We start from the raw sequence: 14,871 nt of genomic DNA on the forward strand, positions 1-14,871 counted from the left end.
TGATATAAATCTCACATTTTGTCCATCAGAAATACTTTAATTGCATACGCATAACTATTAGTAATACGTCTGGAGTGTCAATTAATAACAATCCCACAACAAGTAAAATTCAGATTTTTATTAAACTTATTTTTTCCTAAAAGTTTTCTCAAATTACTATATATACATATGTGGATAAAATAATAGTAATATTGTAAAAAATTAGATAATTTTTTTTATTTGAGAACCTCTCAAAAGTTCATTCAATTTATCAATTGTTTCAGTTTGATGTATATTCATTTCTGGAGCCTAAAACTTTCGCAATCATGACAATATCATATTCTCTTTCTAACTACGCAATGTAAGGGTATCCTTAAGCCTAAATTAATTTTCATTTGAACGATCTTTAAAATATTATTGAGTATATCAATTACATACAAACGATATCTATAAATCAATTTACACATAAACAAAAAAACAAATAATTATATTATATAAAAATTGTTTCCCTAATCAACAAAATTAAATACTGATGAGGGATCTGAAACCATCTCTTTAATCATATCCATTAAATTATCTATTCGTGAATCATCAATTTTGATTTGCCTATCATCATTGATATTATTATCATCTATTATTTGTATTTCCTTCGGATTATCATCTTTATTAGATTGACCCTGCTGACTTTGCAAATGCTGCTCTAAATTTTGTTTATATTTTGCTATATTTCCTTGATTTTTTCGCATAAGGATCTGATATCTATATCTACATTGAACATCAGTACGTCCTTCCATCTCTAAAGAAACTTTTGTCCATGATCTGAGTCCATATTTACTGACAGAATCAAGAAGTTGAAGATCTTCATCTTGACTCCAAGATGTTTTATTTATAAGTGGGTTAAGTGAACGCAGCCATCTTTGGGAGCATTGATTTCTATTTCTATTTTTCCCAACAAATAAAGAAATCTGTGTCCAATCTTTTGGACCAAAACGATGTATTGCAGCCAGTAACCTTTGGTCTTCAGCTTGTGACCATGAATTCATTTTCTTTTCCATATAATTCTGTGATGGATATCTTTTACTTGGTAAAGGGTGTTCCGAAACACACATTAACTTTTGAAGTTTATCAATTGGATCGGTCGACGAAGAATATCTTCTCAATTCGGCTATTGCTTTGTCATATGAGAATTCGTTTATTATGAACTTATACATTACAAGTCTAATATCGTTAGCATGTTCCGGTTGAATACCATTAAGGAGTGTATCATAGATGTTAATCTGTGGATTAATCATTGAAAGCTAATTAGAGAACAAAAATATGAATAATTTTTGAAAGACCTTATTCAATATTTGTATTATAAAGAAAGAACTTTGAAATTAAATGATAAAGTAAAATATTCTTTGTAAAATAGATAGGAAAATAAAAAAACAAAAATATATAAAGCCGATATAGATAATTGTGAAAATTGAGTTTAAAATTTGTGAGCATTGAAAATTCATTTGGGAATTTGTTAATAGAAAGATTATGAAATTGTATTGAATATTAGTGAACAAAAATAAAAAAAATCGATTTTTCAATTTTTCTTATTTAAATTTTGAATTGCTAATTGAAAAATTTCAATTCAGTACTCAAAGAAAAATTATTGTTATATCATTGTTTAAATTAAATTTAAATAATATATTTTTTAATTTTTGTTAACAAAAATACGAAAAAGAAATATTAAAGTAATAATATTAGATCCAAAAAGATAAAGTTTTATATTTGAATATTATTTAATTTTTTGAATAGTTGTAAATCATCCACACAATATTAAAAAGTTTCAAATATTAATTTCAAAACAATTATTCGTGGCTAGTAAATTTGTTTAACCAATATACGAGAAATAATTAAAATTGCTATTGTTTAAAATTTCAAAAGACAATTTTACAATCATTAAAATCAATGTTTACTTTTTGTGTACATATATCTTACATCATATTCTATTATTTCAAATTTATTCATTTTTTTTCTCAATTTCCATTTTTGAATTTTAACCATGTGAACAGATCTCTGCATTATTCATTTTAATGCATTTTGCATATATGGCAACCAAATTTTTAAATTGCAATTATTATTTTTTCATAATTTTTGATTTTTATTAATGATCTTGTATTATATTAATAAATCTAATTTTTATTGATAATTGCAATTGCATATTGTAAATATAACAATGTTATTTTACACTTGAATTTCGTAATATACTTATACTCAAAAATTATACAATAAATGATGTTAAAATGTTATTTGGTATCTTAAGTTAAATTTGTTAACTGTTTTTTTTTCTTTTTGTAAATTTCTTCAAAAAAGCAGAATAAAAGAATATTGATAATCATTATCGTGTATGAAACTGATCAGTTGATTGGAGGAAACAATTTTTGTATCTTGAACTAAAAAAAAATAATTGAATTTCAATTTTCTTTTTCAAAGTATTAGGAAGCCTTGATAACCGCCCTATTATGCCTGTATATAACAATTTTGGTTTTCATACCTTTGAGTTCGAAAATTTATGCAATAAAATCAATCATATTTTTCAAAAGTGAAAGTTTTAACGGTTTTATTCAAATATTTGAATTATCTTAGAAAACTTTGTTATCAACTTAACAAAAATCGACCCCATATCTATATACTCAATTAATTTGTTAAATTGTTCTATTAAAATCGTAAAATCTCCATTTTGAACAGTAAAGAATTGAGCTAAGAATTCACTATTGAATTCAACTTTTCTAATCAATATTCAAAATGCATATCAATACATTTTAACTGAACGACATGCAGTATATTGATTTCTTTAATATTAATTTTGTTAAAAAATTATTCACTTTAATTCTAGTTATTAAAACTATTCTCAACTAAATTTTCAAATCGATCCTAAATATCGTTTTTATTTTTCTTTTCAAATTTTTTAAATCGGTTTCAAAAAATATTTATTCATAATATCTTAGTTTATTTTTATATATATTAAATTCTCAATCCATCAATTATCAAATTCATTTTCATATTAAATCTTCCCTAAAATTCTCTTCAATTATTCACATTATTATTGGTCGATTTAACTTACCAATTTCATTAATTTTCACATCAGACAAACTATTGGAAGTCATTTTATAAGTTATGCCAATAAACTTCATCCATATTTTAATATTTCGATTTATTATTTCAATATATTTCAAATGATTCTTTCTTTTATTCAACATAATTTACCAACAATCTTTTTTTGCTATATATAGTGGACTATACTCATTAATTATATATATTTTATTCAAAAAATCTAACACTCAATACATACATTTCATAAAATCAAGTTCTAATACTTTACAATTCAAATCTTCAATTGTAAAAAAAAATTATTACCTTTTTTTGTTAACTCTTTTTGTAAAATTGTAATAGAATAAGTTGATTTTAAGACATATATGGTTAGAAAATTTCTAATTTATGTCGAATCTTTCTTTTATTTATTTTACCTTAGAAGCGATTTGGCGCGTTTTTCTCTAATAGAAATCATAATATGACTCAATCTTGAAATTTCATTTTATATAAAATTCGTCTTCTTTAGAATGAAAATTTTTAACATCTTATTTATTCAATTAGCTTTTCATGGATTAAAGGCTACTCAAGTAGGCTTTTTTCCCCTTTGGGCCTTGTACGAATATCCCTCAGAATGATATTTTTTTTCTCCGGTAAATTATTTTAGATCAATCCATTAAAGTTACACTCATTTTTTTGGTTGAAATAATAATGATACTAACTTGCAATATACCTCAGTTACTATTCCAATAAACAATATTCTGTTAAGCGGAAGTAGTACCAATTTTGAGTATCATTTATTGAATCAAGAAAATGTTTTTCAATTGAGGAATCGTCAAAAATTTCCCGAATTGACAAAATTCAACTTTAACACTAATATCTTAATACATAGGATATGAGATATTATTTATACATAATTTTAGAGAGTTAATTCCTTCATAAATTCCGAAATTTATAAATAAAGATTTTAATTTGGTTTATAGAAAAAATCAGTTGTAACACATATCTCATCTTATATGAAAGTTTTGATTAACTTTTGATTGATTTTTGAGGCTTTTGGAATTTGATTCCTAAGCGAAATTAGATTTTAAATTGAAGTACAATACTAACAATACAAAATGCATATTATGGAACTGATGGTAACCTTTGATTTATCTCTTTTCAATTTGTCAAATGAAAATTTGTAATTTTTATTATTGTTAAATATTTGAAATTGTTAAGAAATAGTGTTCTAAAAATTGGAGAAAATAATGATTCTCTGAAATGAATATTTTATTTTTTTGGTATTTTAATGTGAAATGTTACAAGTATTATTAAACTTATATATTGGATGCCTATATTGAAATTTTAGAACGAAAATAAAAAAAATTTGCGGAAATCGTAAATAAAGTTTAAATTGTTCAACAATTCATTATTAAGAAATATAGTATATTGCTTTTCAAACAATAGAAAAATGAAAAAAATCAAATTCAAATTTTTAGTTATTGAGATGTTTTTGAATAGATTCACTGAATTAAAACATTTCAAGAAATAGAAATTTATGCAAAATATTAATAAAAATAAAATCATTAATGATTTCAGTGAGTTCAGAAAACATAATTCAATCAAATCAATACCCATTTTTTTAATTGACAATTCTGATATCTATATTATGGTTCATGTTTCCCTCTGAAAATTAATAACTTGAATTCTATTTCAAACATTATCAATTTCAATATTCAAAATATTAATTCGTATCTATTTTAATATACTATTAATTTCAATGATATTTTATAATAAAAATATTAAATGTAAAATGTCATTTTTTGAATACTCACAAATTACTTCTGAACTTTTCCAAACAAAAATATATACATTTATCCCAAATATATTACTAAATCATTTTATTTCATTAAATCGTCATTATTTCATATTTTTACATTTCAATGCTCTTTCAATTTTTTTTCATTTTTCGAATGAACGACAGAGATCAATGCTATATCGAGATGAAAGGCTTCAGATTCTTAGATGTCCTCGGATGTGGTGCATGTGGTGTTGTCTACAAGATTTACGATCCTGCTTATGACCGTGAATTTGCTCTAAAATCAGTTTTAGAATCAAAATTCAATAAAAACGAAATTCAGAGCATGCAAGATGTTGACGATAACAATGTAATCAGGCTTTACGGATATGATTACTATCAAGGTTCCGTATATCTATTGATGGAATACTGCCCTTGTTCATTAGAAAAGTTTTTGAAATATCGTAATTCAATATCAAACTTGCTTCTTATAAAATATTCAATGGGAATCCTCAAGTCTATTCGTGCATGCCATCATGCAAACGTTGCTCACCTGGATATCAAGCCAGCAAACTTTTTAATTGACCAGTATGATAGAATACGCGTTACTGATTTTGGATTATCTGCAAAACATCTCCTAAATGAGTTAGACATCCAATACGCAGGTTCTGTTCCATTTATGGCCCCTGAAATTTTATCAAAATTGCCGCATGATTCCTTGAAAGCAGACATCTGGGCAATTGGTGTTACTTTTTTCATAATGGCAACAGGAAAACTTCCATGGATTGGTAATGATCGTAACACTGTTTGCCATAATCTTATGATGATGCCACCAAGAATTGATTTGATCGAAAACAAAGAATATGCCGAAATTGTTAACAAATGCCTTCAAAAAGATCCAGAAATGAGACCAACAATTGATGAGATGTTCGAATATCCTATTTTCCACGAGGAGTCGATTGCAATTATTAAAAAACCCGTTCACAACACATTCATTGTTAACAGCAGAAGAACTTGTTCACGATCACAAATAAGCTTTATTTGTCAACCAAGACTCCAAAAGATGAAATTACATTAATATTTTTTCATTCTTTTTTGCTTGTAATCTTATTTGTTTATTGTTATATAAATAACCATGATGTACATTATTTAGTACTTATAAAAATAATATAATTTAATTATTTGAAACAATCAAAATTGATAAATGACGAATTTCTAATGGATTGAATATCGCTGATATCTATTATTTTAAAATATAATTCTAGTCAATTTTATAAATGACATGAAGAATACAAGAAGAATGAAAGATAACTTTAATTTTCTTGAATCATATCTACTTGAATAAAAGTTCATATCAAGCAAAAACATTTGTGTTCATAGACTTCTTTTTTTTATCCAATCATTCTGAAGATAATGTCTTAATTATAAATTTTATGAAAAAGCAAACTTAATAAAAATAAGACGTATGATAGAATAAACTAAATTTTTAAAGTACAGCACAAATAAGGATGATAACAAATCAAAAACAATTTGAATATTAATGATAATTCAACAATCTAGAAAGATCTGAAACGTCGATTGACTCTATTTTTGGTGCCGAATTCACTATTATGCGACCAGGCTGCATTAGTATTGGCTGAATTAGCTCCCAATTTTCTGTGAACCAACAAAATAAAGCTTGCCTATTTCTTCTGGCAAGTCTGTCTACCGAAATACCAATTATTCTTTCGAGTTTATCAGCTCGTGATAATAATGAGACTGCAGTTACATTGTTCCCATATAAATGCTTCAAATAACCACTAACAATATTTAATTTTTCTCCTAAATATAATGAGCGAGACTTAACAAGCTCAAAGTCTCTATTGCTTTGAGATGTGGTTCTCTTTGTATTATATAAAATCATTGGTTTTGGCTGAACTTGGGGTGATACATTCATTTAAAAATATTGAGATATGGCGGTTCAATTAAATCAATCTGAATTATTTGAGGAAGATTTGTGTATAATAATGATAACATTAAGATGCGTTCATTTAAGAATTGAATTCAAATATTTTGTGAATCAAATTTGAGAATTGTGAATATACGTTGATTATACAAAGTTATTCGAATTTAACGCGAATTTTGCAAGGAAATATAATTTAGTTACTAATTAGAATTTAAATAATTCGAGAATAATTAAATTGATACAGAATTCAATTTAAACAGTATCAAAAATATATCATAAAATGCATTGCATCATGAATGTCCGATGAGCTCGATGAATATTGAATTCAATTTGAAATGAGAACAAAAACAACATGATATTAATTTTACTGATCAAATATGCTTTGTATCGAGCTGCTTTGCTAATTGATGCAGAAAAATATGAAAAATATTATATAAATATTTGAGACGATCATATTATTTATTTTTTGAATAACATTGAACCATTTTCTTAAAAAATAGTCTTATCAATTTTTTTTACAATTTAATTTATTTATGTTATATCATGATAGAACAACATTTTGATCATTTTATTAAACTATTAACTATTGTTATAGACCGAAAATAGATTTTTTCGGTTTTCTCTTCAAATAATTGAAAGAATGATACTATTATAGGTTTATTATATTGTATAGCATATAATCATGCTATAGCCGAAAATTATAAGTTTTGAGAAGATTGAATACAACACAAATAAATTTGAATGTAAGTTAAATTGCTTGTTGTTTTTAATAGCTATTTAATGAGAAATACAATATTGCAAAATTCAAATTGAATGATTGAAAGAACAGAAAAAGTCATTCTTTTCAATTTCGAATATGTTTCATTGTATTTATAATTATATGGCAAATAAGATATTTAAACTTGATTTTTGAAGGAAAATTCACAAAATTGAATAAATTCAAATAATTTTTATTCAAAAATAAACCAGTTATTTGAGTTTAATACTAATTATCTATTCAAACTACAAAGTTTGTAATTTAAAATATTTTGTGAGATCAGATTGAATTAATTCAAGGTTCTTTTCAATTAATATTAATGACCATATTACGCATTTTCGAACATTCTAAACCAAATATATAAAAATGGGAGACGAATGTTAAATTTGCTAGACATGGGGGAGTTGTCTGCAAAGTTTTAGCTCTTATCTCTAACAAAAAATTAATTTTTAAAAAAATGACCGAATACGTTTCACAGCGAGAAAAAAATAAAAGGCAAGATAGAATTTTCTAGACATAAAGAAGTTGTTTACCGAGTTTTAGCTCTTATCTCTAACAAAAAATTAATTTTTAAAAAAATGACCGAATACGTTTCACAGCGAGAAAAAAATAAAAGGCAAGATAGGATTTTCTAGACATAAATTGAATCTAATTAATGGAGATTGATTATAAATTTCATATATTAATTTTATTAAAATTAATATATAAATCCTTCAATCCATGGCTGATAAATAAAAATTTCATATATTAATTAAATTCTAATTAAAACGCAAAACTTAAATATATCTAAATTAGATTTTTTTCAATTTGATAAAAAAGTTTGAATTTTCTCATTTAATGAAGAGAATTATTTTGTGATTAAATAGGGAAACAAAAATCAATTTTATTTTAATCTTTAACTGTTAACGATTGACCAAGTAAACTAAATTTGGCTGAACAAAAAAATGATAATTTGTTATCATCATCTGATATATAGCACTTACACCAACTGCCTATCTCCCATTCAAAATTGAAGCGTGAGATACACATACAATTATTCAATTTATTCAATCAATATTAATTTTCAAATGATTTATCCAGTAAAACAAATCTATAGTATAACTCATACTATTCGCAGAATACAAGAAATCACGAATTATATATTTCTATTCAATTTAACGAACAAGTTTTGATCAGTGCCATTGTCAAGTAATAGCGATTTAAGTTATTTAAAATTAGATTGATTGTCAAAGAAAAATGACAATAAAAAAATTTCATTCCACTATTTTCAATCATTATTATATTTATAATCATTAATCATTTATTCTGTAAAATTTTTCACTCACTCAATTTTTGAAAGCTCCGCTAATGATTGAAAAATCATAATTCACATTTTCATGCCACTTGTAGGAACAGATTACTGTTATTACGATGATAGTAATTGTGATATCAATCCTTATGGCAATGATGTAATGAATGATGATTATGAATGTAATTATACAATTCCTACACCAGATTTTATTTCGAAAACGTCAATTTTCAATATTCCTCCGCCATCAGATTTGATCAAAAGACAGTACATTTATAAGACGAAGGCAGGAAAGCGATTTCGCTTTGATCATCCCTTACCCCAAGGATTTCCAATTGATCTTTATGATATTATTCAAGAAAATATACAAAATGAACCCGAAATATTAGAAGACGAGCATAATAGACCAGAAGATCTATTCTATTATGGAGGGGTCGCTATTTGCCCATTCGTCGGATTTTGGATGTGGAAAAAACTGCACGAAACACATCCAAAATTTGCAGACAAAATATTGTATTTTACAATGGGTGCATTTACTGTTTGGGGTGCAATATTATTTGCGGCTTTATAGATTGATTTGTTATTATATTGTTTTTATTGTTTGTATAAAACTTTCTATCCATTTAATTAGCTTGATTTTATCTAATTAAGACATTTGAAGAAATATTATATTTTATTTTTTAATTTAACTGAAAGCTAAGTTTGTTTTTGAATAATTGCCCATTATTTTAAGAGAAAATATAAATAACGATAAGAAGCACAATTAGTTTGAATTGTGTCATAGTAATCTTTGGTTCAAAAATGATTCATCAAATTAAGCTCTGATATATGTATTGCTGAAATGATGTATATAGTAGAAAAACAACATGACAAATAAAGGAAAAATAAATCGGGAACATCAAAATATTTAGAAATTGAATAAACGATCTCAAAATAAGGAAATTTTGATCGGAGATTCAAGAAATATATATAAATGGAGTGCTGGATTGGGAGATTGATAATTGAATTATTGAAAACAACAGAAATATTAAAAAATTTGAATATGAGAATTTGATTAATTATTGAAAAAGTAAAAAATTAATTGACGAATAAAAACAAATAATATATATGTATGACCTTAGAATCACATTTAGTTCTATTCAAAAAATATAGAAATAATTTTAAAAGTTAAGGGTGCACCAGCATGTACGTTTATTTGAGAGTAGGAGGATTACCCTCTCAATTTTGAATGCTTCGTTAGCGCAATATCACGATGAATATTGTATTAAAATTGAATTTGCCCATACCAATATATCTGATACAATATCCTTAAGTTTTACTAAAAAGAATTTTTTAAAATCCCTGCAGATTCGGGTAGGGTTGTACAAACTGGCACAATTTTGCGGGCCGTCTGCCAGGAGCTGGCACGCGGCCAAAATCAAAAAAGTGGCCAAAAATCGGGCCTCGTGGCGTGGAAAGGGTGGAGCCCGAAGGGCGACATCCTTTCCACGCCACTCGGCCTATGACCACAATTATATAATATGCTCATTATTATTTTTTCTTCTTTTCTCTTCTTTTTTTTCTTTTTCTCTTTTCTTTCTTCTTTTTCCCTTTTCCCTTCCTTTTTTTCTAGTTTTGGAAAGGAAAAAGTAAAAAATTTAATAATTAATTTTATTACTATGAAAATATACTTTTTAGCTTATATTGTAAGCTGTGAGAGTTTTAAGTGATGGAAGATATAAATCAAATTTGAAATTCAACAAATCTTGTTATGATTAAGTTGAATATTGTACTCTAATTAAGAGTTTTCAGTTATGAACTCAGGTATTATATAATAAAAGTATAACTCAAGATAATAAAGAGGTTTTTAAAATGTAGATCTGAAAATCAAACTACCATGTTTGATATGATTAAGTTGAATAATGTTATTTTATTAAATGGTTCAAATCTGTGAAATCGGCAATTACAAATTAAAGGCGTAGTTCAAAAAATTAAAGAGATTTTAAAAATTTAATATCAGAATTAAACTAAAAAAAGGATTTAGTTATTTCAGTAATTATCAGAAAAGGTTAAAAAGATAGGGTAAGTAATGAGACTTGAGTGAGATGTGAGAAATCATATGTAAATAATTAGATATCTGATGAGTAAGGTAGTAATGAGAGTTAAGATCTGGTTAGTAAGGTAGTAATGAGAGTTAAGATCTGGTTAGTAAGGTAGTAATGAGAGTTAAGATCTGGTTAGTAAGGTAGTAATGAGAGTTAAGATCTGGTTAGTAAGGTAGTAATGAGAGTTAAGATCTGGTTAGTAAGGTAGTAATGAGAGTTAAGATCTGGTTAGTAAGGTAGTAATGAGAGTTAAGATCTGGTTAGTAAGGTAGTAATGAGAGTTAAGATCTGGTTAGTAAGGTAGTAATGAGAGTTAAGATCTGGTTAGTAAGGTAGTAATGAGAGTTAAGATCTGGTTAGTAAGGTAGTAATGAGAGTTAAGATCTGGTTAGTAAGGTAGTAATGAGAGTTAAGATCTGGTTAGTAAGGTAGTAATGAGAGTTAAGATCTGGTTAGTAAGGTAGTAATGAGAGTTAAGATCTGGTTAGTAAGGTAGTAATGAGAGTTAAGATCTGGTTAGTAAGGTAGTAATGAGAGTTAAGATCTGGTTAGTAAGGTAGTAATGAGAGTTAAGATCTGGTTAGTAAGGTAGTAATGAGAGTTAAGATCTGGTTAGTAAGGTAGTAATGAGAGTTAAGATCTGGTTAGTAAGGTAGTAATGAGAGTTAAGATCTGGTTAGTAAGGTAGTAATGAGAGTTAAGATCTGGTTAGTAAGGTAGTAATGAGAGTTAAGATCTGGTTAGTAAGGTAGTAATGAGAGTTAAGATCTGGTTAGTAAGGTAGTAATGAGAGTTAAGATCTGGTTAGTAAGGTAGTAATGAGAGTTAAGATCTGGTTAGTAAGGTAGTAATGAGAGTTAAGATCTGGTTAGTAAGGTAGTAATGAGAGTTAAGATCTGGTTAGTAAGGTAGTAATGAGAGTTAAGATCTGGTTAGTAAGGTAGTAATGAGAGTTAAGATCTGGTTAGTAAGGTAGTAATGAGAGTTAAGATCTGGTTAGTAAGGTAGTAATGAGAGTTAAGATCTGGTTAGTAAGGTAGTAATGAGAGATCTGCGGGCAGTAATGATACATCTATGAGTACATAACTAAAACCTGAGTTCTATGAGCGAAATCTGAGAGCTAAAAGCCGAGAGATCTAAGGTAAGTAATGAGAGAAGAGAATTTGAAATTTTACAAAATACGTTTACTCATACAAATTAATTCGCATTCTTTTATAACGAATCTCAATGCCAATTAATACATAAAACAGATTTTAGCAATCAATTGTAAGATTTAGAAAGATTTTATTTATAATCTCAGCCAAATTAACAAATATTTTATTGATTTCGTAAAAAATAGCAATAAAACATAAAAATATGACATTCTATTTTTCCAAAAAATTTCAAAAATCATTTTTTAACATGAAATTTATATTTTTTAATTTTTTTTTAAATTTTGAATTTTTTTTTGGAATTTTCAACCATGTCAAAAGTCGGGATCTACAAATGTATTCTCTTTGACATAGGATAAAAACATCCTTTCTTATAATTTCATTGTAAAATAAAATTTTCTTAAATTTATTGAATCCAAACTCAACTTTGCAACATTTTATTATCATAAAAACTAAGAAACATCAGGTAAACTTCAATTTGGAGAGCTTAAAATCATATCTAAATTGAAAAATAAGGGGAAAAAAATTGTAAAAAAAATCTCATTAGATGGGGCAAAAAGTGACTTTTTTAATGTGTTTTTTAAAAAAATCGTGCCAGCTGGCCAAAAAAGGTGTGCCAGCAGGCGTGCCAGTTTGTACAACCCTAGATTCGGGGATTTTTAAATTTTTTGATTTTTTTCGAAAATTTTTCGAAAAAAAAATATTTTCAGAAGAGCCTTAACGGCTAAGTTTTATGTTTAATGTTGAGTATCAAAAAGAATGGGCGTCTGATATAGCCATCATATATCCCAGAAGCAAATAAAAATTCTGACTTTTTAAGCATAAAAAAATGAAATTTTATTTTTTGCAAAAAACAGGCCACCCGGATGTACGTTTATTTGAGAGGAGGAGGATCAAATTTTTGAAAGCAGTAAAATTTGTAAATATTCTAGTTATATAATAATATGTATTATTTAAAAAAAAAATAAAAAATTAAAGCACGTTAAAATTTTTTTGATGAATTTTTACAAAAGCTACTTAGGATTATGCAAAATATAGTAATTAAACATAAATTTCAAATCAGATTTTACTTATGATAAATATTTTAAATTTCCGAAAATTAAGTTCAGATCGACTCGATATGTTGTAATTACTAAATAAGGTGCCAAAAACCTATTAAACAGTATCAAAACTATCAAGATTGTAATGTTTTTGAAGAAAAATTTATAGAATTATGAACTTCAAACAGATATTATGTAAATAAAAATAATATAATGGATTTGTTTATTCGTATAATAGCAGCAATAAGTCGATTATTCACTTCTACTTCTGAGATTTGAATTTAATTTCGACAGAAAAAGAGATTCAAGAGGAAAATACTAGGGAATACAAACTGCCACCATGACAGGATTATTATGGAGCCAAGTTGTACTTTTTGATATTTTTAGAGTTTTACTACCTATTTAGGTACCAAGTAATTGCTTAAAAATTAAGGTTCTAAATTCTGAAGTTTACATGATCCTCCCGGGCGCACCCTTAAAGTAATGTTATCAATTTTTGAAGGTGGATTCAAATGTTAAAAAGAAATAAATACGTCATAATGATGTTGTAATTAGAAGAAATCGAAAATAAAAATCAAATACGCATATTTCTGGATTGAGAATCAAAAAGTTTTTTAGAAAAGGAGAATTGCTCCGCATGCTTCTTTTTGATGTCGGGAAAGAATAAAATGCATAGGTGCATTGAAAATAATATTGAAATATCAAATAAAGAAAAAATTGAGAAGATGTAAAGCAGACAAATTTTCGCTCACAAAAATATATTTTGTCTATGAGTTACTCAGTGCATGACAAACAGCAGAACAAACACAAGCGGACGACAAGCCAGAGCGTGCGCGACTACGAGCAAATGCGTCTCCGATGCTCGATGCTCGGCAAGGAGTTCGAAGTTGTTCAAGATTACTTGAAAGGTCTTTTCGGCAGCAACGTGACTGCAATCACGTTATTAAGCAGAGCTAACACGCTCGAGAAGATGACAGGGATACAAGTCGACAGACTTTCTCGAAGGAACAGACAAGCTCTTTTCTGTTGGTTCACAGAGAACTGGGAAGTCATACAACCAATCCTCCTTAGCAACACGAGCGCTTACCAGAAGGCGCACATGGCAGCTAAAAGCGAGAGCGAAGCGATGTTCGACATTGCAAATTTACTCAACTATCATTAGACTAGAGGAAGGAAAAAAATTATATTTTGTTTTACTCATTTTCTCGAACGAAATTACTTCTTGTTTGATAAAGATCAATAAAATGTATGTCTTTAAACTCACTCGCATCTTTTTGAGGAACTATAATTCAGATAAAATCGTAATATTGAAACTATTGATTTTTGATATTTACTCTCAATATTTGTTTATTCTCAGAATTTTTCTCCTTCAATTTTTTGATCAATGTCAAAAAAACTCAAAGTTATGGGCTTTATTACACAATATTATGTTATGCTATATTGAAATATCGTTAGCAGCCTCCTCTAATGACTTATTACTTAAATTAAAATAATTCATTAACTTTACTATATTTTATTTAACTTATTCTTTATTTACCTCTTTATTAAAACAAAATATTCAATTCATTTCAATTTATTTTTACTTTTCAAATAAAGGTTGTAAAACTAAGATTCCCAATTCCGATTTGCTTCTAATTTTGGGGATATGGTCATTAGATGACTCTAAAACAAATGGCTGATATTTTTTTCGAATCTGTCTGCTGGGTTTTCAAATTGTTTCTTTTTATTAAACACTTCTCTCGTTTTATTAACCACACTAATCAAAGACCATCTGCTCTTTTTTT

At 26.7% G+C, this 14,871-nt stretch overlaps 4 protein-coding genes across 4 annotated transcripts, besides 3 other annotated features; 2 read left to right on the forward strand and 2 right to left on the reverse strand.

The window, feature by feature from the left end:
• Positions 1–262: 262 nt before the first annotated feature.
• On the reverse strand, positions 263–1,287 carry TVAGG3_0197220 (RNA polymerase II transcription regulator recruiting protein; the record flags this gene model as incomplete). Its single annotated transcript, XM_001314350.1, has 1 exon — positions 489–1,271. The coding sequence occupies one exon, from the start codon at positions 1,269–1,271 to the stop codon at positions 489–491; it is 783 nt and encodes a 260-aa protein (XP_001314369.1).
• A 3,710-nt stretch (positions 1,288–4,997) lies between these two features.
• On the forward strand, positions 4,998–5,900 carry TVAGG3_0197230 (Jun kinase kinase protein; the record flags this gene model as incomplete). Its single annotated transcript, XM_001314349.1, has 1 exon — positions 4,998–5,900. The coding sequence occupies one exon, from the start codon at positions 4,998–5,000 to the stop codon at positions 5,898–5,900; it is 903 nt and encodes a 300-aa protein (XP_001314368.1).
• A 418-nt stretch (positions 5,901–6,318) lies between these two features.
• On the reverse strand, positions 6,319–6,820 carry TVAGG3_0197240 (uncharacterized protein; the record flags this gene model as incomplete). Its single annotated transcript, XM_001314348.1, has 1 exon — positions 6,360–6,758. The coding sequence occupies one exon, from the start codon at positions 6,756–6,758 to the stop codon at positions 6,360–6,362; it is 399 nt and encodes a 132-aa protein (XP_001314367.1).
• Positions 6,821–7,356: 536 nt separating this feature from the next.
• Positions 7,357–8,166: a mobile genetic element.
• Positions 7,357–8,166: a terminal%2Cinverted (terminal inverted repeat of Banshee-A1 transposon ID:TVAGG3_0197250).
• A 4,526-nt stretch (positions 8,167–12,692) lies between these two features.
• Positions 12,693–13,561: a mobile genetic element.
• A 277-nt stretch (positions 13,562–13,838) lies between these two features.
• On the forward strand, positions 13,839–14,790 carry TVAGG3_0197270 (uncharacterized protein; the record flags this gene model as incomplete). Its single annotated transcript, XM_001314347.1, has 1 exon — positions 13,857–14,249. One exon carries the CDS (start codon positions 13,857–13,859, stop codon positions 14,247–14,249), a length of 393 nt encoding a protein of 130 aa, XP_001314366.1.
• Positions 14,791–14,871: the final 81 nt, after the last annotated feature.

The sequence above is a fragment of the Trichomonas vaginalis genome, chromosome IV (genome assembly GCF_026262505.1).
Source record: "Trichomonas vaginalis G3 chromosome IV, whole genome shotgun sequence".
Lineage (NCBI taxonomy): Eukaryota > Parabasalia > Trichomonadida > Trichomonadidae > Trichomonas > Trichomonas vaginalis.